The sequence below is a fragment of the Pan paniscus genome, chromosome 2 (assembly GCF_029289425.2).
Source record: "Pan paniscus chromosome 2, NHGRI_mPanPan1-v2.0_pri, whole genome shotgun sequence".
Classification (NCBI taxonomy): domain Eukaryota; kingdom Metazoa; phylum Chordata; class Mammalia; order Primates; family Hominidae; genus Pan; species Pan paniscus.
In genome coordinates, this window is record NC_085926.1 from 125,624,731 (window position 1) to 125,651,047 (window position 26,317).

Consider the following 26,317-nt stretch of genomic DNA (forward strand, 5'->3'; position numbering starts at 1 on the left):
TCCATCCCTGCCCTCCCTTAACACTCCCCACTCCCCTTGACCCCAGGGCCCTTGCACAGCATGTCCCCTCAGCCTTCAGACCCCTTCCTTGGCTGCCTGTGGAGTTTCTCCCTCCCTATCAACCCTCAGCTCAGCTGCCCTTCCTGCAGGCAGCCTTCCCTGGTCCCGTGTGTGTCATCCCCAGACCCCTTTCCTCATGTGCTTGTCGTCTGCACTACAGACTGGCCCCGATGTCTCCGTTTCCACCATCCCCTTCCACGGCCTTTCTCTTATCTGCCAGCAACCCTGTTCCTTCTCTTCAAAGCCCAGGTTAAGCATTTCCTCCTATGGACAGGTGCCCAGACACCCTCGCCAACATCCATGCTTCTCTCCCCAGGCTCCTGTATCTTCACCAGCACCTCCTTCAGTGGGCCTCTCTCAGAGCTGTGATAGCAACAGCTCTCACCTGCTAGGGTCCACACTGTGCTAGGTGGCTGTGCAGTCATCTGGAGGGATCTGAGGAAGGGCAAGACTGAGTGTGGCTTCCAAGGTCACACTGAGGAGATGGAGTGGGGTCCAGACTCAGGTCCTTTTGGAAGCCTGTGCTCTTCCCACTGAGCCTACCGCCTCTTTCCCCTCTGGGCCACCGCAGTTGATGGGCCTGGCTGGCAGGGACAACAGGGCGACTCATGGGGTGTCACAGCCTCCAGCTCTAGCCTGGCTGGAGTGGGAACCCTGAGAAAGTTTGTTGGTGTGGTGAGCTGCCTGCAGGGTGGCAGAGGGGAGATAGGCCCTGCCTGACTCAGCAGAAAGCTTCCCCGGCTCGATAGACCCAAGCAAGCCCTGCCTACCAGGAGGCCTGAGTCCCCACAATGACCTTACCCTGCCTTGGGCCAGCCCCAGCTGGCACCCAGCCTCGGTGGCTGAAATTCCTGAACCAGATCAGGGCCATTTGGAAAGAAGATGTTGCTCCACATTCTCCTCTCTTGGAAGCTGCAGTGCCATTTTGGACAGTAAGAGGATAATCAAGGATCAGCCTACAATTCTGAGTTGCCACTTAATCAAGGGTGTGCAAATTAATGAGCATTCTTTCCTCCAAATTACTTTTTAGTATGAAGGTTTGAACTCCTGGACATCCTGGCGTCTGTTTGTTTGTTTGTTTTTGAGATGGAGTCTCGTGCTTGTCGCCCAGGCTGGAGTGCAGTGGTGCAATCTTGGCTCACTGCAACCTCTGCCTCCCAGGTTCAAATGATTCTCCTGCCTTAGCCTCCCGAGTAGCTGGGATTACAGGCACACGCCACCATGCCCTGCTAATTTTTGTATTTTTAATAGAGACGGGGTTTCACCATGTTGGCCAGGCTGGTCTCGAACTCCTGACCTCAGGTGATCTGCCCACCTCGGCCTCCCAAATTGCTGGGATTACAGGCATGAGCCACTGCGTCCGGTCCTAGCATCCACTTTTAAGAGCAGTGAGCTAGGAATGGCTCTGCAGGTCGCAGCCCCGGCAAATGGGGAGAGCTGTTTGCATAGCCTCGCCCCACCACTGTCTCCTCCCCCAGGATTCCTTCTGCAGGGCTTCAGAGTCTTCACAACCAGAAGTGATGCAAAAAGTCAACCTCTTTTTGTCCTTTGGAGTGGAGGGCCCTGGAATGTGGCTCTGAACACAGAAGTGCTCCTAGGTGACCACCAAGGGAAAGGAAAAAGCAGCCACCACATTCTCTGCCTTCTCACAGGCTCAGGGATTTGAGGAATAATAAGAGAAACAAGAAAGAATTCCCAGGTCTTGCAGGACCACTTTCATAACTGCTGATCACAGAACAGCAAAATCATGCAGTCTCAAGTCTTAAATGGTGACAACTGTGGAAACTGGAGCATGGACTAGATCGAGGACAATAAGGGGGAATGACTGTTACTTTTCCTAAATGTGATAATGGCATGGGGTCCTGTGTGAAAGCCTCTGTTTTGAGTCCTTCCTCTTGGGCAACCCAGGCGGAAGTATTCAGGCGCATTCAGGATCGTGGTGTCTGCAGTTTACTTTCACATGGTTCAGCCAAAACAAGGTATCCACTTCATGACATTGGGTTTGGCAACAACTTCTTGGATATGACACCAAAAGCACAGGCAACAAAAGAAAAACAGATAAACTGGACTACATCAGAAAGAAAAAAACCCTTACGCTTCAGAGTACATTATCAGCAGAGGGAAAAGGCAGCCCACAGAATAGGAGAAAATACTTGCGAATTATATTTGTATATGTGGTTAATATCCAGGTAAGGGGTTAATATCCAGAACATATACAGAACTCCTGCAACTTAACAACAAATAACAAACAACCCAATTAGGAAATGAGCAAAGCAAACGATGGGCCAGACAATCCTAGGCAAAAAGAACAAAGCTGGAGGAATCATGCTACCTAACTTCAAACTACATTCCAAGACTACAGTAACCAAAACAGCATGGCACTGGTACACAAACGGACATATAACCAATGGAACAGAATGGAGATCTCAGAAATAAGACTGCATATCTACAACCATCTGATCTTTAACAAACCTGATGAAAACAAGCAATGGGGGAAGGACTCCCTATTTAATAAACGGTGCTGGGAAAACTGGCTAGCCATATGCAGAAAATTTAAACTGGACCCCTTCCTTACACCATATACAAAAATTAACTCAAGGTGGATTAAAGACTTAAATGTAAAACCCAAAACTATAAAATCCCTAGAAGAAAATCTAGGCAATACCATTCAGGACTTAAGCACAGGCAAAGATTTCATGATGAAAATGTCAACGCCAAGTGCAACAAAAACAAAAATTAACAAATGGTATCTAATTAAACTAAAGAGCTTCTGCACAGAAAGGGCTTCTGCACAGCAAAAGAAACTATCATTACAGTGAACAGACAACCTACAGAATAGGAGAAAATTTTTGCAATCTATCCACCTGACAAAGGTCTAATATCCAGAATCTACAAGGAATTTAAACAAATTTGCAAGAAAAAAACAACCCCATCAATAATGGGCAAAGGATATGAATAGACACTTTTCAAAAGAAGACATTTATGTGGCCAAGAAACACATGAAAAAAAGCTCAACATCACCGATCATCAGAGAAATGCAAATCAAAACCACAATGAGATACCATCTCACGCCAGTCAGAATGGTGATTATTAAAAAGTCAAGAAACAACAGTTGCTGGTGAGGCTGTGGAGAAATAGGAACACTTTTACATTGTTGGTGAGAATGTAAATTAGTTCAACCATCGTGGAAGGCAACAGAAACCCCATTTGACCCAGCAATCCCTTTGGGTATTACTGGGTATACACCCAAAGGAATATAAATCATTCTATTATAAAGATACATGCACACGTATGTTTATTGTAGCACTATTCACAATAGCAAAGACATGGAATCAACCCAGATACCCATCAATGATAGAGTGGATAAAGAAAATGTGGTACATATACATCATGGAATACTATGCAGCCATAAAAAGGAACAAGATCATGTCCTTTGCAGGGACATGGGTGAAGCTGGAAGCCATTATCCTCAGCAAACTAACACAGGAACTGAAAACCAAACACCACATGTTCTCACTTATAAATGGGAGCTGAACAATGAGAACATATGGACACAGGGAGGGGAACAATACACACCGGGGCCTGTCAGGAGGAGGGGCACGGGGGGAGGGAGAGCATCAGGATAAATAGCTAATGCATGTGGGGCTTAATACCTAGGTGATGGGTTGCTGGGTGCAGTAAACCACCATGGCACATGTTTACCTATGTAACAAACCTGCACGTCCTGCGTATGTATCCTGGAACTTAAAATTAAATTAAATTAAAAAAAAAAGAAAAAGAAAAACAATAGACAAGAAATAGGAAAAAGAAAAGAAATGGGCAAAGGATCTGAACAAACATTTCTCTAAAGAAGACATACAAGGTCCCAGCGCAGTGGCTCACGCCTGTAATCCCAGCACTTTGGGAGGCTGAGGCGGGCTGATCACCTGAGGTCAGGAGTTCAAGACCAGCCTGACCAACATGGAGAAACCCCATCTCTACTAAAAATACGAAATTAGCCTGGTGTGGTGGCACGCGCGTGTAATCCCAGCTACTCAGGAGGCTGAGACAGGAGAATCACTTGAACCTGGGAGGTGAGGGTTGTGGTAAGCCAAGATCGCGCCACTGCACTCCAGCCTGGGCGACGAGAGAGAAACTCCATCTCAAAAAAAAAAAAAGAAGAAGAAGAAGACAACATACAAATGTCCAAAAATCACATGAAAAGACACTCAGCATCACTAACCATTAGGGAAATAGAAATCAAAGCCACACTGAGATGCCACTCTATACCCATTAGGATGGCTACTATCAAAAAACACAACCTAACAAGTGTTGGCGAGGATGTAGGGACACTGGAACCCTTGAGCACTGTTGGTGAGAATGTGAAATGGCACAGCCACCGTGGAAAATGGCAGCATGGTTCCTCCAAAATTACCAGCAGAATATGACCCAGCAATCCCACTTCTGGGTACATACATACCCAAAAGAATGGAAGCAGGGTCTGGAGTAGATATCTGCACCGCCACGGGCACAGCAGCGTTATTCACAACAGCTGAGAGGTGTCTTTGAGAGAGCTTTGCCCAGGCTATGTTCCCACGGAAGCCCAACTGAGCCCACATCTTTCTTTCCTCCACTGCCAAGGCCCTACTATGTGCATGTCCCACGTACCCACAAAGGTACTGAGAAAGAAGCTCAGTTGGGCCTGCTGGACACAGAGAACTCCTCAGTGTGTCCTGTATCTTGCTGGCAGCTGTGGCTTCCCTGACAGTCTCTGCAGTCCCTGGTTTTCTGCTGCCATTAAAGCATCATACTTCCAGGATCTGCCTGTCATGAGCTCACAGCCGTTTCTCCCAGCCTTGGTGACCGGCAGGAGTGGGACTGGGAGCGGGTCCAGAGCTGGAACATCTACAGAGGGTGGTGCAGGGCGCAAAAGCAACGTAGAGCAATTCACACGCTCCCTCGCCACCACCCCACATGGAGCCATATGCCCAAGAGACTTTCTAGTGCCTGTTGTTTTTTTAGGGCATTGGGAAATTTTTAGCTGCAAATACTGGTAATAAGACTGTCTCAAATAGACAAGTATATGCTGTGGGGAATGTAAGTGATGAACGATAGAGAGCCACAGAATAAAATCTGCTAGCCAAACCGAGTTTGCTGGAAGGTTCTTAGCTCGTTCTCGGAGGGAACTCCCGTGGAAGGCTGTGTCCTGGGGACAGTGTGGGAGGCTGAAGCCCATCTTTAGCTGTGGTTACGCTTAAGTCGAAGGCCTCAGCACGGCCGAGCTTTCCAAGACCCGGCAGGAGCCTTCCGAGGGCCTCTGGGCAGCATGGGTGCAGGACAGGCAGGCAACAGGGGGACCTGGAGCCAACTCCTCGACATTGGGCACATCCGAAACACCGGGCAGAGGAGACAAAAAAGGAAGCTGAGTGGCCACTCCTCATGGCTCCCGGGTGCTCAGAACTCAGCATATGGCCTGCCTGAGGAAATATAAACTAGCAGATGCTCAGGAAGGGCCTCCCAGGGTACTTATAAAGAACAGAGACTGGGCTCTAGAAGACAAGTGGCCTCAGGAGATAAGCAGCTGAGGTTCCTAGCGCAAGGTGTGCTCAGAATCATGGCCTCTTTGCCTCCCGCCTCCACCCCTTCCACAGCCTGGGAGAGGAAGCAGTGCATTCCGCCTGAGTATGTGGATGGCTGAGGGCATGGGCAGATGCTGAACAACCTCTCCTCCTCACCTCCTCCCACAGCGTCCTTGGCCATAGAACTCTTTAGAATCACGTTCAAGGCTTCTCAGAGTAGGAAGGGATTCATCACATTCTGATAAAGCCTTTTTGGGGTGGAATGATTACCATGTCAGTATTCTGATGTTCTGATCAGGGACCCTAAATACATTGACAAACATAATAAATGTCTGTGTAGCAACTTCTTTGTTCCCTGGGTTTGAGTGCCAAGGGCACTTGGCCTGGAGTAGCTGTGTTCTTGGGCAAGTGACTTGCCCTTTCTGGGCCCACACTTCTACAACTACAAATGCTGGTAATAAGACTGACTTCCTGGGGTCATGGTGAGACCAGAAGGGCTCTAGTGTCTGGCACAGAAGAATGAAGCCATCATTGTGCATTGGGTAGTGTTGAGACAATAAAAAGTCCTCTTATGCCTTTTTTCCTGAAGGCTTCACACATGCAGGGAGAATGTGGCTCTATAGGGTGGCAGCTTTGGGGCGACGCAAGTGAAGAGAGCCCACTAGCAGTCCTGGGTGGGTTGTGAGAATGCTTGTCACAGCAAACACCAAACATTCTGCTTCTGACATTCTGGCAACAGAGCTAACCCGCTTCCCTTCAGACAGAATTCCAGATCTTCCCTGGGGCCTGTGCACCCTCGAGTCCCAGGCCCCTGCACCCTCGATTCCCGGCCAGTGGCCCATCCCCCGTAGTCCTGCTCACTCAGCTTGTTAGGCAAACATTTCTTTTCGGTTTGAGGCTTTTATAGCTGCAGGGTTCCATGGGAAATGTCTTAGCTAAAGATGTGCCTCAAGACACCCTGATGTTAGATGCCTTTCCCAACACATTTTCCCCTCGGCGTTGCTATTTTTAAAGCTCAGCAGAACGTTCAGAGGGAGACGCAGAGCTGCGGCAGGCGAGGGAGGGAAAGGCGTGCTCTTGATTTTTCCAACTGCAGTCCAGCCTTGGGGCTGACCGGCTACCTCCCTTCCTCATGTCTTCTCAGCAGGGACATTTATTAGTGTTTCTAAATAACTGATGACCTGGGCAGCCAGAAACCCGAGGCAGGAGGGCTCAGATGGGGGCTGTGGGTGGGGCAGGAACAGAGGAGGGAAGCCCCACCAGGTGCTTCCATCCTGAGTAAGACCAAAGAATTTCTCATTATTGCAAAAAGGAGAGAAAAGATCTGAAATTGGATGCTTTTAAATAGAGAGGGTTTGGAATCTCTTTTTAGTACCTGTTTTTTTCTTCCTCTTTGCCCGTGTATTTTCAGGTGTTCAGATAAACAACCTGGATTTGCACATGGGTGCTTTGTCTTAAAGGGAGGCCCCTCCCTCCCTGACCCATCTTTCTCAAACCTACTGTTGTCCTGGCACTGCCGCTACAAAGATCACTGGTTTTACCAGACACCACACCTTCAAGCTAGAGCCATTATGAGGGATGCAGGCAGGTGCAGGAGCCCCTGCCCCACACTGAGTTTCCCTGACAAAGTGGGTGCCGTACAGAGAGCAATGGCCATGGCCATGGGCTGCGTGGACCAGCAATCAATTGTAAAACAGGAAACAGAGCTTAATGACCATAATTACTAGCTAGAGGGAGGCACCAAAGCATGGACTTTTGAATAAAATGGGCTAAAATCCCATCTCTGCCCCTGACTAGTTGTGCAATCTTGAACAGGTTATTTAACCTCTCCAAGCCTCAGTTTCTTCATCTGTGAAATGGGGTTAATGTCGATCTCATTCATGTCAGGATTAAATCAAACAGTGTATATTTGGCTTTGGTCTTTCTGGGTCCTAAAGTTGTGCTCTTTCACTGTATGAATCTGCTTTTTGGAATTAAAGTTTTTTTCCTTTATTCAGATATTCTTTCAGAAAGACTAGGGGCCACACACTGGTCCCTAATGGGTCCAACCTGGCCCCAAGATGTAGGTTTGGGAGGCACTGTGGGCTTTAAAAACCAAATTATATTAGAATTTTAAATTAATGTGGATGGGTTGGATGGATCAGATGCCCTCTGGCTCCACACAGGCCTCATGGCTTGCTAGAATCTCTCACCAGTCTGATTTTTAAGGAGCTGGCCCTCAGAGGCCTAGGAGTTTTCAACCCCTGATCTAGAAAGTCTCTTTCCTACACACCACGGGCTATTCCTCTTGAGTTGCCCACTCTCTAAGTGACTCAGAGGGCCAGAAGGCCACATTTTATAATGAAGCTAGAGTCCAACAGCCCAAGGAAGTCTGGGAACATCCCCAGAATGCTAGAGCACTGCACTCCACTTCCCAGGGCCCTTTAGGGAGCCAGTGATTCAATGATTTAGGGAGCCAGTGATTCAATGATTTCAAACTCCTAAAGCAAGAGGGCAACTGAGGCAGAAGAGTGGCAAACTTATTTGCTTAATCATGAAGATAATGCTGGTGTCTTCTGGATGCTTCCTACCCATTAACTGCAAGCCCACTCCCATACCCAGACAGAGCACAGCTGGAGACCACACCTACCCACGTTCCCAGGCTAGCCTCACCACTGGCTGACCCCAGGCAAGTCATCCCACGTTATGGGGCTCAGTTTGCTCATCTGCAATATGGGTCTGTCCTTCCTTTGCTACCACTATTCTGAGTTACCCCCAGGGATCCCCTTCCTCTACTCTCAGTGGGTGGGGATGATACTACCCCCCTTTCCTGGACAAATAATCCAGGCCTGGATAATCAGTCAGTAGGAATCAGCCCTGAGACTTTTGCTGGAAAGAGGTGCTGTTTTTCCACTGGGGTTGCTCAGGTAAACCTGCTGGTGGCCCTCTTGGCCTTCACTGGGGGAAAGCCTGTCTGGGAATGAAGCCAAACCAGGGGAGATGAAAGCTGGGAAGAGACCGATGGAGAATAAGACTTTCAATGCCCTGGATCCAGCCATGTCTGAAGCCTTCAGTTCCATTCACCACAAAATCCCTGCTTTTGCTTAAATCACTTTGACGTAGGTTTCTGTCTCTTGCAACCAAGAGACTTGACTGGCACACACTCAACTTCCACTGTTGGCTCCTTTCATGTTTAGAACACAGCTCAGGCATCATAGCCAACCCACCCTTTTCACCCAAACCTGAAGCCAACCATGTCTAATGCACCACTGTGTCCTTGTCACTTTGCACAGGACCTCGGTGAAAGGGCAGCAGAGAATGCCAAGGCTGGAGCCAAAACTCTGATTCCCCATGGGGGCAGCCACCCAAGCTACCCCTGGGGTTTCGGAAAGCCTCTCACCTCTGTCTTATTCCGAGAGAGCACGCTGGAGTCGATGGGCCCGAGGGACAAGTTTGGCAGCACAAGGTTGAGCACTTTCGCAGCAAGGACCTAGCCGGGGAGGGAAAACAAGGGCTGTGAGCACAAGTGGCATCCACACCCGGCTCTTCCGCAGTGACAGTTTACAGTGCATTAAGGAGAGTGATGCCCAAACTGAACATCAGCCAGGTTCGTCTCCCAAGCCTGCGTCCTTAAGCCTGCATGCCCAAGGACTCTCCCTTCTGACTCAGCCTCTATTCAGCCTGGCTCTGCTCCACCTTGGGGGAGCTGGCCAGGCAGCTGCCGCGCCCAAGGCGGGAAGTCACGTCTGAATTTTGCCCGCTCTATACCCTCCGCATGATCGCTCATGGGTTGTAATTTTGCATCACTGGCAAGAGTTGCCTGGGATGAGCTCTGGCCATTTCTCTGGGGTACTGAAAATACACGGCAGGTGCAGAATCACACAGATCAACTGAACACGAAGCAGGACAGCGCGGAAGGGCCCACAGGAGCCACACAGAGAAAGTGTGCATCCATTTCTCTCAGGTGGAAGTAGAAATAGCACCAGCTCGATGAGGAGGCTGTGTGGCAGAGGGAAGGATTGCTGGGTTTGATTCCTAGCTCTGCTGCCTCGTGAACATGGGCTGGGATTTCCACATCGCTGAGCCTCCGTTTCCTCAGCTGCCAGTGGGACCTTGACCTTCCCCCAGAGGACCACGGGGAAGGTGAATAACACCCTGTGTGCAAAAGCCCAGGGAACACAGCAGGAGCTTAACACATGCTCACTGAACTTGAGCCTGATCGAGGCCCAAACCTTCCCACCCCCTCCCCCATCTCTCCTTCTGGATCTCTTGTTTTCCCAGGAAAACAGAGAACCCGGATATCACACTTCTGCCTTCAGAGAGGGGCTGTTTTCATTTCTGCAATGTGCACAGACATTTGGGGATGAAAGATGCTATTTCAAAAGTGAGCTGTGAAATGCTGAAATTAGAATTGGACGGAAGGTGGCAAGCAGTGAATTCTCAGTGCACATCAAGGGCACAGGGCACGTAGCTCAGTACCCTTGGCAGAGGGCAAGGGCACTCACAGGCACCGAGGAACCACCTTCTGGTGCATTGGGCACAGTTTCCCTATTTTTTTTTTTTTTTTTTTTTTGAGACAGAGTCTTGCTCTGTCGCCCAGGCTGGAGTGCAGTGGCGCAATCTTGGCTCACTGCAACCTCTGCCTCCTGGGTTCAAGTGATTCTCCTGCCTCAGCCTCCTGAGTAGCTGGGATTACAGGCGCGTGCCACCACGCCTGCCTAATTTTTGTATTTTTAGTAGAGACGGGGTTTCACCATGTTGGTTAGGCTGGTCTCAAACTCCTGACCTTGTGATCCGCCTGCCTCGGCCTCCCAAGGTGCTGGGATTATAGGCGTGAGCCACGGCGCCCGGCCAGTCTCCCTATCTTTGCAAAAACCCTGGGAGGTGAGGCTTCATCCTCACTGAACAGATGAGAAATGGAGGCTCAGTACCACGAGGTCCATGGGAGGGGCCCCGGGCTGGGGGGCCGCTTTATCTTCTTATGCCACACAGCCTGGATTACTACGTCTCTGTCTCTGCCGCTGTCTGTGTCTCTCTCCACAAATGTGACCCAGAGCTCTAACCTTCCCGTGGGTCTTGGCACCAGCGGCCACTGATGTTCTTTTGGGGGACAAGATTGCTGTGCTTGCCCACCTCCCTGTAGGCCAGGGCTAAACCTTCCTGTGTCCTAGGCCTGCACAAGTGTGGCGTGACTGCCCACCACGATTGTTTCTCAACCATCCAGTATCAGGCAGACAGCAAAAAACGGGCTTTTCTCCCAAAGGGCTTTGTTCCATGTGCATGAACCTATTCGGAGTTCCATGTGGTCAACTCTCCTTTTCTCAAATGGTAGAAATCAGGAATTCCTTCTTAGTGCAAAGGTGGCAGCCCCCTGCCTCTGAGGATACCGAAGCTTACTGCCCTCCAGCCTTGGCATCCAGGCAAGCAGATCTCATTCTGCAGCCGCCACTGTGCCAGGTGCTTTGCTGAGCCCTGGGCTCCGACTTTGACTGTCTAGTATAGAAGCATGCGGCAGCCTGACTTTGAGCACTGTGTGGGGGCATGGTGTGTCTGCATAATCGGAAGCCTCGAAGGGTGGCCGTGATGGGTCAGGAATGTTCAAGAGTCCAGCTAGTATCATGGGCCAGCTCCAAGAACAAGCCTGGGAAAGGAAAACTTGGAATTCTGGGAACTCTGCACAAGGATTGGGGTATTTTCAAACACGGATCAAATGTCTGTGAACTCCAAGAATTGGGAGCTCGTCTGCATTGGGATCTGTGCTTTCAAAGGTTAAAACAATCTAAAAATGAGAAAATGGAGTGGATCAGTGCATAAAGGCAGTGGGCTGTGGCTCTGTGGCCTTCACTAGACTCTGGCTGTGTAAGGACGAGTGTTCCAGGGCCTTAGCGCTCTCCTCCAGCAGTAGTGGGCAAGGGCCACACTGTGAGGGAAGACTTCTGTGTTCCACAGTTACGAAGAACTCACTTCTAGATATTCTGCTGTTCTCAGTACCCCGTCACTACTCCCTGATGCTGGCAGTGTGTGTGTCCATGAAACACCACAAACACCTCCTCCCAGTGCTGCCCTGAGAGACTGATTGTATTGGCCGAAGTGGAGCCCTGGCATCAGTGCCTTTTTAAAGTTCCCTAGTGATCCTGTGTGCAGCCAGAGGAGACATGGGGCTGCCAGCTGTGGCGGGGGGATCCCCACCACACTCAGGAACCGCAGGAAGGCTCTGTGTAACGGGATGGTGTGCAAGTGCCAGCCTTGCAGGCGCTGCTCCCAGGTCAACCCACCTGCCTGCTGGGGCCCACACAGCCTTCTCAGGGACATGACTGTTTTATGTAAGCCAGCTTCCTACCCATTCCCTGACCAGATGGCTCAGAGCCAAGAAAAGGCCCAGGGACCCAGCACCTCAGCAGTGCCCGCCACAGAGGTGAAAGCAAGAGACCACCCAGCATCCACACCATTTCGTCCAAGCCCACCACCAGATTTCTCATTGTGCCACCATTTGTGTTCAGATTTCTCATTGTGCCACCATTTGTGTTTTGGGGACCCATCACCTGATTCTGCGGGGACCTGGGCCTGGAGGTGCCGGTCCATCTTCAGGATCAGTCATTTGTGAAGACAGACTTACCTTCATCCTTGAACATATGTTTCTGCTGCTGGCACCTCTTAACCCAAAACTTTTATACCAAAAAGTGACAAGGCCTCTACTTCCAGGCTCTGGAGAAGATGCTGACAGCTTAGGCTGTTGGCGCCTCAAGGATCAGCGCAGCTTGAGCCATCCTTGAAGTGGTTTCACAGAGGATGGGGAAGGGGGAACAGAGAGCCAGAGAGAAAGCCTGCCTCCAGGAGAGAATTACAGCAAGCCCTATTCTGTCGTCTCACCCAGCAAGCCTGATTTTCTTCCTCCATGAACAGGGGAACTTTTTGCAGTTAAAGTAAGCTTTTAAGAAAAGAGCTTCGTAGGAAAAAAAAAGAGGAGAGCCACTTCCTGAGAAGTATTTGCTTTAGAAAATGAACAATGCAAGGGGCTGGTCCCTGGAGGGAAGGAAGTGATTCCTGGCAGCTGAACGCCTCACCATCCCCTTCCAGGTACAAAAAGCCAAGGACTGGGAGGCCTCCCCCTCCTATGGCTGTGAATGATCTATTGCTGAAAGCGCAAACAGGAGATGTGGGGAGAGCACATCCTGCTCAGGAGTGGAGGCAGAAGGTGACTTCCGCTGCATGCATCCAGCTGAGCGCTGGCTGCCCAAGGACGGAAGGGACAAGCAGCCACCCTCGCTCCCCTAAAGGAGCTGCTGCCAGCAGGTTCAGGATGAGGGAATGTGCCTAAAAGGACAAGCTTGTAACAGTAAAACTCCCGTGGCTGATGGTGTACATGAGGCACTGGTGTCCCAGCGACAATAACTGGTTGTTCCATCACGAATGTAGATGGAGGAACATGCCCTCCAGGAAGGCCTGGTGTAGATTCTGCAGACTTTTCCCAGTGAATGCGCACACAGGTGTGTCCTGGCACTAAATCCCGAGGAATGCCACCCCAAGAACAGAAAGGTCTCAGTGCATAGATGGTTGCTGAAGCCCTGGGTGCAAGTTACACCACAGAGAGTATGCAAAGAGGCAGGAGGGGACCCAGGTGGATACACCATTCACAGGAAAGGTGCAGAAAGAGAAACCCATGAAGGAGACTTCTAGAGTCCTGGGATTCCCTTAAAACGATCTGTAACTCCCTGTCTTCCCAGGAAGACGGAACCGCCTGTACTGTTCTGTTCCTTCAATCCAGTTGGCGTATGGTAGCGGGCACAGCACACCCATCCCAACATCCCAGGGCCTCCCTGCTCAGTGTGGTCCTCAAACCAGCAGCGCCAGGGGCTCCAGGGCCACCTGGCTTCTGGGTCAGGATCTGTAGCTTCACAGGGCTCCTGGGCATTCATGTGCGTGGTGAAGTCTCAGGGGCTGGCAGTGTGTGTGTCCATGAAACACCAGAAACACCTCCTCCCAGTGCTGCCCTGAGAGATTCTGATTGTATTGGCCAAAGTGGGGCCCTGGCATCAGTGCCTTTTTAAAGTTCCCTAGGGATCCTGTGTGCAGCTAGAGCAGAAGTGCCTCTGACAGGCACTGGCTAGGATGGGGGTGCACACGTCCCTGCAGGGCAAGCTGCCCTTTCAAAGGAGCCACCATAAGAGATGTTTGCATAGCCCTGATCTTCAGCTCTTTTTCTAAACCTGCATAGTAAGTTCCAAGCCACATTAAAGAGGCAAATCTTTTAATGATAACTTCATGGCTTAAAACAAATTAGGTGTTTAGCCTCTTCCGCATAAAAGCCCCAAGAAAGAGGAGAGCTGCCATGCAGGGGCAGGATGTTTTGAACAACTGCAAAAGAGATCCCCTCTCCCTGCTGCTCTTTTAAGATTTGTTGATTTCATGAGCCTAATTTCTCCTGAAGGAGGAAAGGGTAGGATGGGAGGAGAAAGAGCTAAGCAGAGGAAATGGGTTGATTGTGCATGAAGGAAAGCAGAACGGTTGAGCAGGGGCCATTGAGGCGGCATGACGAGGAAGCAGTGGGGAAGGAAGGAATCATGGCAGGTCCCACACCCAGATGGATCACATTGTCGAGGTCGACCAGATGACTGCTGCTTCTGCTCTCCCACAACCTCCATCCTGAGCTGTGAGCACACCAGGGAAGCCTCAGAGGGGAGTTGCTCACCCAAAAAGGACGTGGAATCCAAAACTTTAACATTGTTGATGCCTTTTCCATCAAGTGTTTCAAAATCCTCGAATAGTCCTACAGGAGCATTGAGAGAGCCTTGGATCCAGCTCAGGAGAGAGGAGCCCCTGCATGGCTCCCCCATTGAGGTGAGACCCCCCGCACCTGCCCCATGACCCTGGTGAAACCAGGTTTGTGTAACCACAGAGCTCCCAATTATGCCAGCTCAACCCAGACCCCAGGGGTCGTCGCCTGAGGATAATTTGGGGCCAAAACCCATGACAAATGGCTACACAGTCACTAGACCCCAACCCCAGAAGGGACAGGCGATGAAATGGAGAAACCAGACTTGGAGACGCGAAGCAGGCGCATTTGGATTTGAACTTTGATTCTGAATCCTCGAGAAAGTCTATGATCTCAGTTTCTTCACCTGTAAGACAGGGATAATTAAACTAACTCTGAAGGGATGCTGGGAGAGCTGCATGAGACTCAACCGCTCTGCAGCAGGTCCCTAACTCTCTTCCTGGCTTCTGGCCCTAAGGAGAGGCCCAATAAATAGGTGTTGGTTGACTGAATGAATGAGCAAATGTCATTCAAAGTAGAGACTTCAGGAAAAGCACATGACGTGCAGCTTTGCAACAAATGACACAGTCACCCACAAATAGGGCAACTCTCCCACAGCTGAAGTCAACATCTTGATGAGCAAGAGGCTTGAGGGGCGTTCCCGATGCACCATCACGCCTGTCACTTTAAATACTAGAGACAGGCACAAATGCCTTTATTGATCCAGAAGGTTTTAATGGCTCCCTGTGATCATTTCAAAGTGAATTTCACTTCTGCCAGTGAAAGCCTTGCCATGAGGAAGGCAATTACAGATGCTGTTTCCTTAGTGGCTCCCACAGGCTGACCTGTGCGCAGGAGGCTAGGACTCCCCACCTTCCGTGGGACAGCACTATGACAAGGGTCATAGGACGGCCATGTGGGGGACACAGCAGGTACCCTCAGGGTTGCCCCAGATTTTCTTGAGAGTGAGAGGACACCTTAAGGCAGCCATAAAACAGAAAGTGCTGTGCCCCTTTCCCAGTGACCCTCGCTGGGAAGGCCAGGACACTTGTTTCCTGATAGATCAGGGGCTCAGCAAAGATGTGTGGCAGGAGGCTTGCTAGGAAGACAGCTGGTTCCTGGAATAACAGGTGTCTAGAAAGCCCAACACCCAGCTATTAGAGAGCAGGTGCCCACAGGACAGAGGTGAACTAACCCCCACGGCAGCTCATTGCTGCTGCCCAAAGGGCCAGTGCATGGCTAAGTTCTGGGATCCTGGGTCCAAATTCACCTGAAGCTTGAAAGAGTGGCCATGTTCCACTTGTTTCCCCTCCCTCCCTGCAATCTCCCACTGCCCCAAGGGCCTTCTGGATTCTATGGCTAAAAACAGATGAGTGACATTCAGATGGGAGTGGGCTCCATTAAGGGAAGCTGATTTCAGGTGTGTTTTGGGGTGAAAGGGGGTATCCTGGCATGCTAGCTGGTCTGAGCTGGTGCTCAAGCTGACTCGAGCAAGACATTTGGCCTCATTTCCTTGTCTGTAAATTGGGAATAATTTCCCCTCCTTCCAAGGTGGTGCTGGAGAGGAATGGAGACAATGCATGTCAGGCACCGAGTGCTGGGCTCCCAGGGGCAACCCCCTTCTCCCTACTGGGCGAGGTGCCCTTCTTGGCGGAGAGTGGGAGTATCTTGAAGCACTGGCTGACTCCTGCACCTCTGCCCCAGGAACCCAAGGGACAACCTTGGCAACAGGGAGAGGTCATTTAGAATGATTACTCTCCCGGTAGGCTGAGACCCCCATCCCTCAAGCTTAGCCCAGAGGGATTTTTCTCTTCTAAGAGGCTCCCAGAGAAAGGAGGGGCCCTGGAGCCTGCAGTTGCTCCTGAGTGCTGTCCCAGACAACTAAGGGTGGGAAATCCTGAGGGGCACCTGGAGCTTGACACTCTTCCAGCTGGGGGGCCACAGTTCCACCTCTGTACCCAGGCACGAGCCACGAGCCATGGTGAAAAACCCCACGGAGTGACCTCACAAATAGCCAGATTTGTTCAGATGCATGGAGTTTTTGTTTCTGAATTTCTGCTGCTACCACTTTGCGAAACCACTTTCTCAGCAGAGACAATGTTTGGGGCCCCCCATCCGTCCTCATTGTCTCATCTCCAGGCTAAATATATTCCAGCTTGTTGAAAACCAGCATCCACATAAGAACCAGATGGTGGCGAGATTTAGGAGGGTGGGGGTGATCTGGCGTTCTCACATTGCAGGGGGTGGGGGCTGGCCGTCTTCCACAGGCCAGACTGTACTCACAGACTGGGCATCTCACGCTGCCCCTTACTAACTGGGGGAGTTGCTCTAGAAGGTGCCTGGTGCTGGGAAACTGTTGAACGGCTTGATGGATTGAACACTGTCTGAGGAGTCAGGAGGCTGGGACTTGACTGTGCTCTGCTACCACTCACAGCCACACTCAGGGAAGCCCCTCAGCCCCACCACCAAACAGATTTCCCAAACAGAACGCTGGAGGGAGGAGGTGGGCTCTAGGAATTGTTCCATCATTGAGGCTCATAAGAGCAAACAACTGGAAATGACCCCAGGGCACCCTCCTGAAACCAGGACCTATCCCTGCAGTGGGACCCTTGGTAGGTCCTGATGGGGAAGGAGCACCAAAAGGTTGCTAAGCAAAACCACCAAATAAAACCCAAAACCCACAAAAACAAACACACCAACCAAAACAACAAAAGCAAACACAGAGTACCCCCGACATGCAGGGAGCAAGCTCCTATTTGTGTGAAAAAGAAGAACAAATGGAGTGAGCGTTGATGGGAGTTGCAGAGACTCTCGCTGGTACCATGGGTTGCTGCCCACGCCAACCGGGAGAGAGACTCTCCCTGCATCCTCTTTCATATCTTTTGAATTTTGAACCATAGAAATGTCTTATTCTTAAAACTTTTAAATTACATTAAAAAATAGATCCTGTGAGACTTTCAGGAAGGTTGTCAGACCAGACTAGAAAATGTGCCAAGAGTAATGAAGCCTTCCAGGGGCAGGGTGGACGAATGCATCATGGACTTTGTCAGCCAAAATTGCCAGAGATGCAGGAGCAGCAACAGATCTCAGGGAGGGGAAGCTGGGCCCTCAAGTCTGGGGCAAAGGGAAACCTCATTTGTCTTGGTTAATAAGAGGAGACCTGTGTTCCCCCAGGGGCAGCTGGCTCCGAATGTCACAAGGTGATCTATTAGCACAAGTCTTTGAAAGGTCACAGTGGTGGCCTTGCCCAGAAGTGCCCCCTCCCCTGGTCGGTATAGAGCCCAGGGGGCTCTGGGAGGAAACCCTTGTTGGTCCCACCTCCAGGCCCAGCTGCCAGGTCCCCCTGGTGCACTTTATCTGAAAAGTCCTGTGGGCCCTGGCTTTTCTGTAAGGGAAAACATCCATTGCAGAAACATCCATTTTCTTCCCTGGGGAAATATCCTAGATGGGGAGTGGGCAGCCCTGGATTCAAACCCATCACAAGGGCTGCACAATCCTGGCCAGCCATTCATCTTCCCTAAGCCCAGGTTTTCCCATCTGGAAAGTGCTGCTACAACCTGCTCCTGGGCTGGAGAGGAGTTAAATGAGACAATGCCTGGGAGAGCACAGTGCATGCCTGGCATTGGCTGAATTTTGCAGACCTGCATATAGCAAATCCCATGGAACGCAGCGGGAACGCCCCTGCTGCTGAGTCTGGGCCTGCTTATTCTACTTAGATAATTAGAACCATAGTCACGGGAGATGTTGAGTAGCTCATGCCTCCCCCCCACCGCACGTTTCAATGATGAAGAGGTAGTGCACATCCGGGCATTGTGATGCTAAGGGACCTCGATCACTCTGTGACAGAACCCTGGTACTGTCCCACACAGCACTGAACTTCATTCATGATAGTCAATTTCAGTAAGTCCGTGATTTCCTTAAACTGGAGTAAAATTCAAAGGAGATATCATCCATCTCTCTCGCAAACTAAGTAAATCATCGTTCTCTGGCTAAACTATCAGATAGTCCCTGATTTCTCTTTTGCCAAGCCGAGCCCCATTTCAGATGGCTGAAATTTTCTGTTTTTAATTGAAAGCCTGTCTCTAGAGCCAGGAGCAAGTCTGTGGTCATGGGCTGAAGGAAACCCTTTGAGGATGTTGTTATAAGGTTTCATTCCCTGTGCTGTGTTGAGGAGAGTGCGGTGGGGGAATAAGAGCTAATGTCATTATTTAAATGATCCCACAGTTCACAGGGTAAGCCTGTGGGTGATGGCTGCCCAGTGCACCTGGCCCCATGACCTACTACCTCACCTCTTTCTCCTTTGAGAGTCTCCAGAACTGACTCAGGAGGCAGAAGCCCCTGCCCAGCACTGGGGTGAGACTGAGGATTCCTTGTGGATACGTGGGGTTGGGATTCTCCACCCTCACTGCGGCTATGTATCTACCTTAAGCCTGATGCCCCCAAGGCCGGGTCTAAACCGATACCTTGTCAACAAGCCAGAGTCACAAGCAAGCAGCCCTACCGAGGCCACTGGTTTCATCTCCTTTCTCGGGGAGAGAAGGTGCCTGCTCCACCTCTAGGTATCATTTGTTGGTTCATTTGCCTTGGCAAAAGCAGCCCAGAGTCCCAGTACCTACAGGGTATATCATTCCTATGGGTCATTCCAACCAGAAAAACAAAATCACGGATCCCTAACAGTCAGAGGTCGAAAGTGCCCGGGGCGGAGGAGCGCGGCAGTGGATGCGACTCCATACTGCATGCAGTTAGGAGTGCCTGCAGTTCCACTCACTGTTCACTTTCTGCTGAAGTTGGCAAATAATCAGTGAAAAACAGCCCAGGCCTTGAGTGTGACTTGTTAACAAACGTGACTTTGCTGGACAAATAACAAGTCTAACCTCTTCTCCTTTTAAAATTCATCAATAAAACATGCACAAACAGGAAGGCATTGTCTTTTTGTCTTGGGGGAAAATGGCACCTGCCTTTAGAAATTACAGAACCCCAGTGGCAACAGTGTTGGATATTTGTCCAACCCCTCACGCAATAGTGTCTGAGGTCCAAGGATGGCCTTTGGTCTTTTTACATAGACTCAGGCTACAAATGGAAGACCCATGTCCCGGGGAACCTGTAGGAATTGTACAGACTGGAAGGTCCTTTTACCTTGAAAGTTGTTGCAGATTCAGGATTGGCAAGAACCAGAGGCGAAATGAGTACCATGCCGGCGAAGTGGCCCGGCCTCTCTGCGGCCGTGAGGATGGCGATGGCGCCTCCCTGTAATGCAGAATGGGCAGAGCTGCTGTGTTCGGCTTGCACCAGTGCACACATTTCTAATAAACATGACCAATGCAGTCCTCTTAAGCTGCAGTCCTGGCCAAGAGCCCTGAGGAGGACTACCTTGGAAGAGGCACCATCAAATGTTGGCTAAACTAGATCTGCAATTATTTTATTATACAAGTTTTTTTCTCTGGGTTTTCCAAGAGCAAACATTTCAGAGAGATATAAATAAGGTTCCTGCTTGTGGGCCGCAAGTTAAACAATAACACATTCCCACTTCATTTCAAGCCCAAAGCTGGCAAAACCCCAATTCATCCATCCCGACAGGCTTAATAGGAGGGTTTTTTGTTTTTTTTTTTTTTGGTGGGGGGTAATCTGATCATAGTAATAGATTGCTAAACTATACTTTTTCCTGGTTTAGTAAAGGTCCTAGAAATTTAAATTCCAAGAAAAATGGGAGTGAACGTGGATGGTGCTGAAGGAGAGAGGCCTCACCTGTTTGCTGAAGCACAAAGGTGCTTAAAAGCAAAGGTTGCAACCGCAAATGCTTACGGGGCTGGGCAGGTAAGAGAAATGTAAGGACAGAGCCAGGCAGTGACCATGGGGTGGGAGGCAAGGCCTGCCCTGGTCAGATGTCCCCAGGCATTCAAATTCAAGCAGTTCAATATATCTTGGTCAGCCAACCAGCCTGCTTTGTCTGTAGGTAGATTTGGCCTGTGGGCTGCCAGTTTAAGGACCCCGATTTAAGATTACATTTCCTCGATTACATTTTAAGATTATATTTGCTCAATTTACATATTTAAAAGGTGGAAGGAGTTGGAATAAGCTTTAAGGAATTGTTTCCATGTGGACCCTTTGTCCCTAGTTAACACTTGTCATCTGAGTTCAATTCTGAAACAAGCACACAGGGTTTGGGGACATTTCATGTGCTTCTTATTGATGAAGGAGCTATTCCCCCCTCCAAGAAGTGGCTCTTAGTAGCCTCACTATGAAATGGCACCAAGTAGGCCAAAGAACGTTGAGAAAAAGATCAGTTTTCCAAGAGGCCCCGTATTCAAGCTGCTCACTAAGGACCGGCTGGCAGCCTCCCTTGTTTCCTAAGCACGGAATTGCCCAGGAACTCCAAGTGCAGTGCACAAAGGGAGACATCATGCCAGCCAGGCAGAGGGCAGTGGGGGGCAGGAAGTCAGGGCCACCCCCTTCCCCCTGCAAGGCTGGAAGCCAGGGTGGATTTAACCTGGGTCTTCTGTGGTCTGCTTACCATGGAGTGGCCCAGAAGGAAGACAGGAAGCCCAGGGTAGTCTTTCTGCATGGAATCCACATGCTGCAACACATCCCTGACGAAAACGTGGAAGTCAGACACTACCATCCTCTCCCCTTCGCTCTGTCCGTGGCCAACTGGAAAGGAACGGGAGATGAGAGAGAGCTGCAGTTACCAGGTCGACTCCTACACAAGCCCAGAGTTCTCCTCACTGCAATCGCTCTCTCTCCTGAGCGCCTGAATGTGTCACCTCATTTAACCCTTTCCAGCCACTCTTGAAGGTTGGAATTCTTCTCCCAACTTTTTATGGATTAGGAAACTGAGACACAGAGTGGTTGAGGAATGTGCCCAAGATCACACCACTAGGAAGCAACGAGCCAGGGTGTACCTACTACAAAGGCTCCCTTGGGGGTGGTTTCCAAGGAAGGGAAAAAGGATAGGCGCACAGAGAGCCTCAGCCTGCCCAGTTTTCTGCAAAGCAGCCGGGAGTAAGACGAAGAAGGCTCAGAATTTTCCTGCATTTTCCCTGTTCCTTGCCCCTGGCAGCTGTGCCTGAATATTGGCCTTTCACTAGGTAGAGTGGTACACTCAGCCCCTCATCTTACAGTTTTAGGTGAAGATAATATGACAAACATAAAATAATATGTAGTCATCGGGTGTGCTTGCCAGAAAGCGTCTCGACGAAGCTGCAGTGAAACTAGGTCACACTCTCTCCCTCTTGAGTTTAATCTGTCACATATCTGTGCTGTTCACCCCCTTGTTCTTTCCTTAGGGCCCTCCACTTTCTCCCTCTTTGAAGGACATCAGTCGCTATAGAAACAACTCACTGGCTGTGGCTTCATATTCGGGCTGAAAGTAGCTGTGATGGTTTGAAAATGGCAAAAAAGAAAGCGCTTCTGGAGAACTGGGACCACACAGCCAGAGGGGCTGCCCAGACCTTCCCTGCTGAGAGCCTGAAGCACTCATTAAGCCTCTGCCACCTCTGGGGAGGCTGCTGCAGTAATAACGGTCACCACCTGGAACTGACAGGCTGCCCAGACCTCCAGCTTGGAGACCCTCCTGCTGTCAGGCCCCAAGCTCCCGTGTTTCCCACTGGCCCTTCCCCCGCACCCACCTTCCCAGTCGCCCCCCCCCTCCCACGGTCTGTCTGACCATCCCAGTGGGCCCGGGAGTCCCACTACCCTCTCAGCAACACTCCCCCTTTCCTTGCCCTTCTGAGCTTTTTTCTCTTTTAAAATTTATTTTTACTTTTTACTGTGCTATCATATCTGTAACATAAATTGTACTGTTTGAACCATTTTTAAATGTAAGGTTCAGTGGCATCGACATTATTGTGCAACCCTGTACTTTTTCACCTTCCCACGCTGAGACTACATACCAATTGATATGGGTTGACTTGTGTCCCCCAAATCCATATGTTGAAGCTCTAACCCCCAGGATCTCGGAATGGGACCTTATTTGAAGACAGGGTCTTAAAAAACATGACTAAGTTAAATGAGGTCCTTAGGGTGGGCCCTAATCCAAATGACTGGTGTCCTGTAAGGAGAGGGGATTAGAACCCAGACATAGAGGGAAGATTATGTGAGGACGCAGGGAGATGGCAGCCATCTACAAGGCAAGGAGAGCCTGCAGGAGAAACCAACCCTGCTGATGCCCTGATCTTGGACTTCCAGCCTCTGGAACTGTGAGACAATGAATGTCTGTTGTCGAGGCCCCAGTCTGTGGTCCTTTGTTATGGAAGCCCTGGCAAACTCATACTAGCTATTAAACCCCAACTCCCCTTTCCTTCTTACTCTCTCTTCCCCCACACCCCTGGCACCCTCTACTCCACTTTCTGCTTCTATAAATTTGACTACTCTAGGGACTTCATTTGAGTGGAATCAGGCCATATTTGTCTTTTTGTGTCTGGCTTATTTAATGTAGCACAGTATCTTCAAGGTGCATCCATGTAGTCGTGTGTGTCAGAATTTCCTTCCTTTTTAAGGCTGCATCATATTCCATTCTGTGGATGGACCATGTTGTGTTTATCCATTTGTCTGTCGAGGGACATTTGGACTGTTCCCACCTTTTGGCTATTGTGAATGATGCTGCTGTGAATATGGGTGTGCAAAGATCTCTTCACATCCCAGCTTTCAATTCTTTGGGGTATATACCCAGAAGTGGGGTTGCTGGGTCAGATGGTGATTCTGTGTTGAATTTTTGAGGCATGACCCCACATTTCCATGTGGAACATCTCTCTGGACGTAGCCGCTGCTCCTCCACACTCTAAAGCTTGAGGGCTGGCTGCACACAAACGCTGAGCCAAGGCAACACCAGGGCTGCCCAGTGTCAGGCTCCCTCTTCCCACAGGCTTGGTCTCCAAACAAGCTCATCTGGGCATCTCTTCCATATGTTTTTATTCTCCCAAAACTTGCAATCCTACCTCACAACCCTGGGGACGTAGTATCACTCATTTTTTTGAAAACATGAGGACAGTCTAAAATGGCCCTCTACGTCGGAAGCATCCCCCTTTCTGATTCCGACCACTCCCGGCCCAGCCTGCCCCCTGTGCCAGCTGCATCCCCATCCTCCCTCCTTCAACCACAGCCCCCAAGCTGCCCTCTTCCCCTCCCTCCTTAAGGGGTGGTCCACACTCATGGCCCTTTTCGCACCTACATTCTCTCTCCAGCTCTGGAGGCTCCGTGCGACCCTCAGCTGAGTCCACCCCAGTAAGCCTTTACCCCATCCTCTTCCGAGATCTTGGCTCACTCAGCACCACATGCTCCTGCTGACCTTGTCATGGGGTGCACTGGAAATGGACTTCCTTGGCTCTCCTCCTTCTCATCTGGCTGTGTTTTCTTTTTCTCTTTTCCTTCCTGGCTGATTTCTGTATTTATTCATTCATTCAATCATTTTTAATTAAAAAATTGCATTTTAAAAGACATTCGATTCACATGGTACAAAATCAAAGTGGCATGAAAGATGTACACTGACAGTCCCTTTCCCACTTCCTCCCATCCACCCGATTCCCTATCTTCCCCTAAACTCTTCTCTTAGTGTCTCAGCCTCTTTACAAGCAAATACAAATATAAATCCTAATTTTTACCCCAGTCCTAAACATAAAGAAACACACAACAGATCCTGCTCTGTGTAGGGCTTCGTTCACTTGACACCATATCCTGAAGATCTTCCAACGTTTGAAATAGGGCTCCTCCCCAGCTTCTTACTACAAAACTTTCAAATGCACAAAAACACTGAAAAAAACATTCCAATAAAAACCCATATGCCTACTATCTTTATTCAACAGTTGTTATTTTATTTGCTGTATACATACACATTTATGAATATAAAAATGGCTGAATCTTTTAAAAGTAAATTGCAGGCTGGGCAAGGTGGCTCACATCTGTAATCCCAGTGCTTTGGGAGGCCAGGGTGGAAAGATCGCTTGAGGCCAAGAGTTCAAAATTGGCCTGGGCAATATAACAAGACAGACCCTGTTGCTAAAAAAGAATTTAAAACAGAAACTGGGCATTGGTGGCGTGGTGGTGCACACCTGTAATCCTAGCTACTTGGGATCACTGGAGCCCATGAGGCTGGGGCCGCAGTGAGCTGTGCTCGCACCACTGCTCTCCAGCCTGGACAAAAGTGAGACCCTATCTCAAAAAAAAAAGAAAGGGAAAGAAAGAGAAGAAACAGAAGAAAGAGAAAGAAAGAAAGAAAGAAGGAAAGAAACAAAGAAAAGAAAGAAAGAAAGAAAGACGGAAGGAAGGAAAGAAAGAAAGAGGAAGGAAGGGAGGGAAAGAGAGAGAGAAGGAGGGAGGGAGAGAGGAAGGAAGGAAAGAAGGAAGGAAGGGAGGGAGAGAAAGAAAGAGAAAGAAAGAAAGAAGGAAAAGAATGAAAGAAAGAAAAGTAAGTTGCAGATTATAACAACAGACAAATCTGGGTAAAGGATCTAAAGGTTATTTATTTATTTATTTATTTATTTTTATTTTTTATTTTTTTTGAGACGGAGTCTCGCTCTGTCGCCCAGGCTGGAGTGCAGTGGCGCGATCTCGGCTCACTGCAAGCTCCGCCTCCTGGGTTCACGCCATTCTCCTGCCTCAGCCTCCTGAGTAGCTGGGACTACAGGCGCCCACCACCATGCCCAGCTAATTTTTTTCTATTTTTCAGTAGAGACGGTGTTTCACCATGTTAGCCAGGATGGTCTCCATCTCCTGACCTTGTGATCCGCCCACCTCAGCCTCCCAAATTGCTGGGATTACAAGTGTGAGCCACCGCGCCTGGCCTACAGGGGTTCTTTATACTATTCTTGCAAACCTTCTGTGAAGTTGAAGGTATTTCTGAATAAAAAGTGTTATAAAAATGATCTATTAACTATTAAAACACTTCACCCTAAACACTTGAGCATGCTTAGTGACATTCTCTTCAAAACTACAATACTATTTTCCTGCCTAAGTAAATTAGCAATAGCTCCCTAATATCATCTAATATACAATCCAAATTCGAATTTCCCAGTTGTCTCCAAGTATTTTACAGCTGGTGTTTTAGAACCAGGATGCAAAACTCTTATGCTGTATTTGTTTGCTATGTTCCTTTAGTCTTAGAGGGGCCAGGCTAGTAAATGCCTTACATCCTGTATCTGATTGTTTCCCCTCATGGTCTGTCATTTGACTTGTTTCTGTGTTCCCATTCATTATCAAGAACTTCCCCCCTTCCTCAACACAAATGTACTAGGCTCACCTTATACTTTCCTTGTCCCAGATTTGGAATTAACCATTTCTCCAGGGAGCCCCAGTTCCTTTCAGTGTTTAAACATCAAGATTTAAAGTTGGGAGTGTCCAATGCCAACGAGGTGCCTTTGCTTTCATGCCCTTCATTAGGCAGAGCTGAAAAACTTAATTCTTTTTTTTTTTACATGAGACTTAAGAAAACTTAATTCTTAAAAAATGAGTCCATATAGATATTTTCAACTATAAATCAATGTTCTGGCTAGGCGCAGTGGCTCATGCCTGTAATCCCAGCACTTTGGGAGGCCAAGGTGGGCAGATCTCTTGGGCCCAGGAGTTTGAGACCAGCCTGGGCAACTTGGCAAAACCCCATCTCTACAAAAAATACAAAAATTAGCCTAGCATGGTGATGCACACCTGTAGTCCCAGCTACTCAGGAAGTTGAGGTGAGAGAATCGTTTGAGCCCAGGAGGTCAAGGCTGCAGTGAGCCATGATCGTGCCACTGGGCTCCAGCCTGGGCAACAGAGCAAGGCAAAAAAAAAAAAAAAAAAAACAGAGCAAGAAATCAATGTTCTAAAGTTTTCTCTTACCTTCTTTGATTTTGTATTTTATCTCTTTTCTTTGACACTGAAAATCTTGGTTCCTAATAGCATTAACATATTTACTTATAGCATAGCGTCAAAATTACAATACCAATATTGCCACCAATAATAAGCCTACGGCAAGAAGCTAGAATTGCTTTGCATTTTT

General features: G+C 49.3%; 1 protein-coding gene across 7 annotated transcripts in view; it reads right to left on the minus strand.

The window, feature by feature from the left end:
- MGLL (monoglyceride lipase) overlaps positions 1–26,317 on the minus strand; it is a 131,492-nt gene that overhangs the window by 12,456 nt on the left and 92,719 nt on the right. For 5 of the 7 annotated variants that reach the window (XM_057301889.2, XM_003815248.5, XM_008968194.4 and 2 more), the window contains 3 exons: positions 20,861–20,997; positions 19,486–19,596; positions 8,998–9,087 (listed from right to left, as the gene is read on the minus strand). In XM_057301889.2, the coding sequence (XP_057157872.1) occupies positions 8,998–9,087; positions 19,486–19,596; positions 20,861–20,997 (338 nt within the window). The remainder of the gene's footprint in view (positions 1–8,997; positions 9,088–19,485; positions 19,597–20,860; positions 20,998–26,317) is intronic. The other 2 variants (XM_057301890.2, XM_003815249.5) reach the window with 1 other exon arrangement.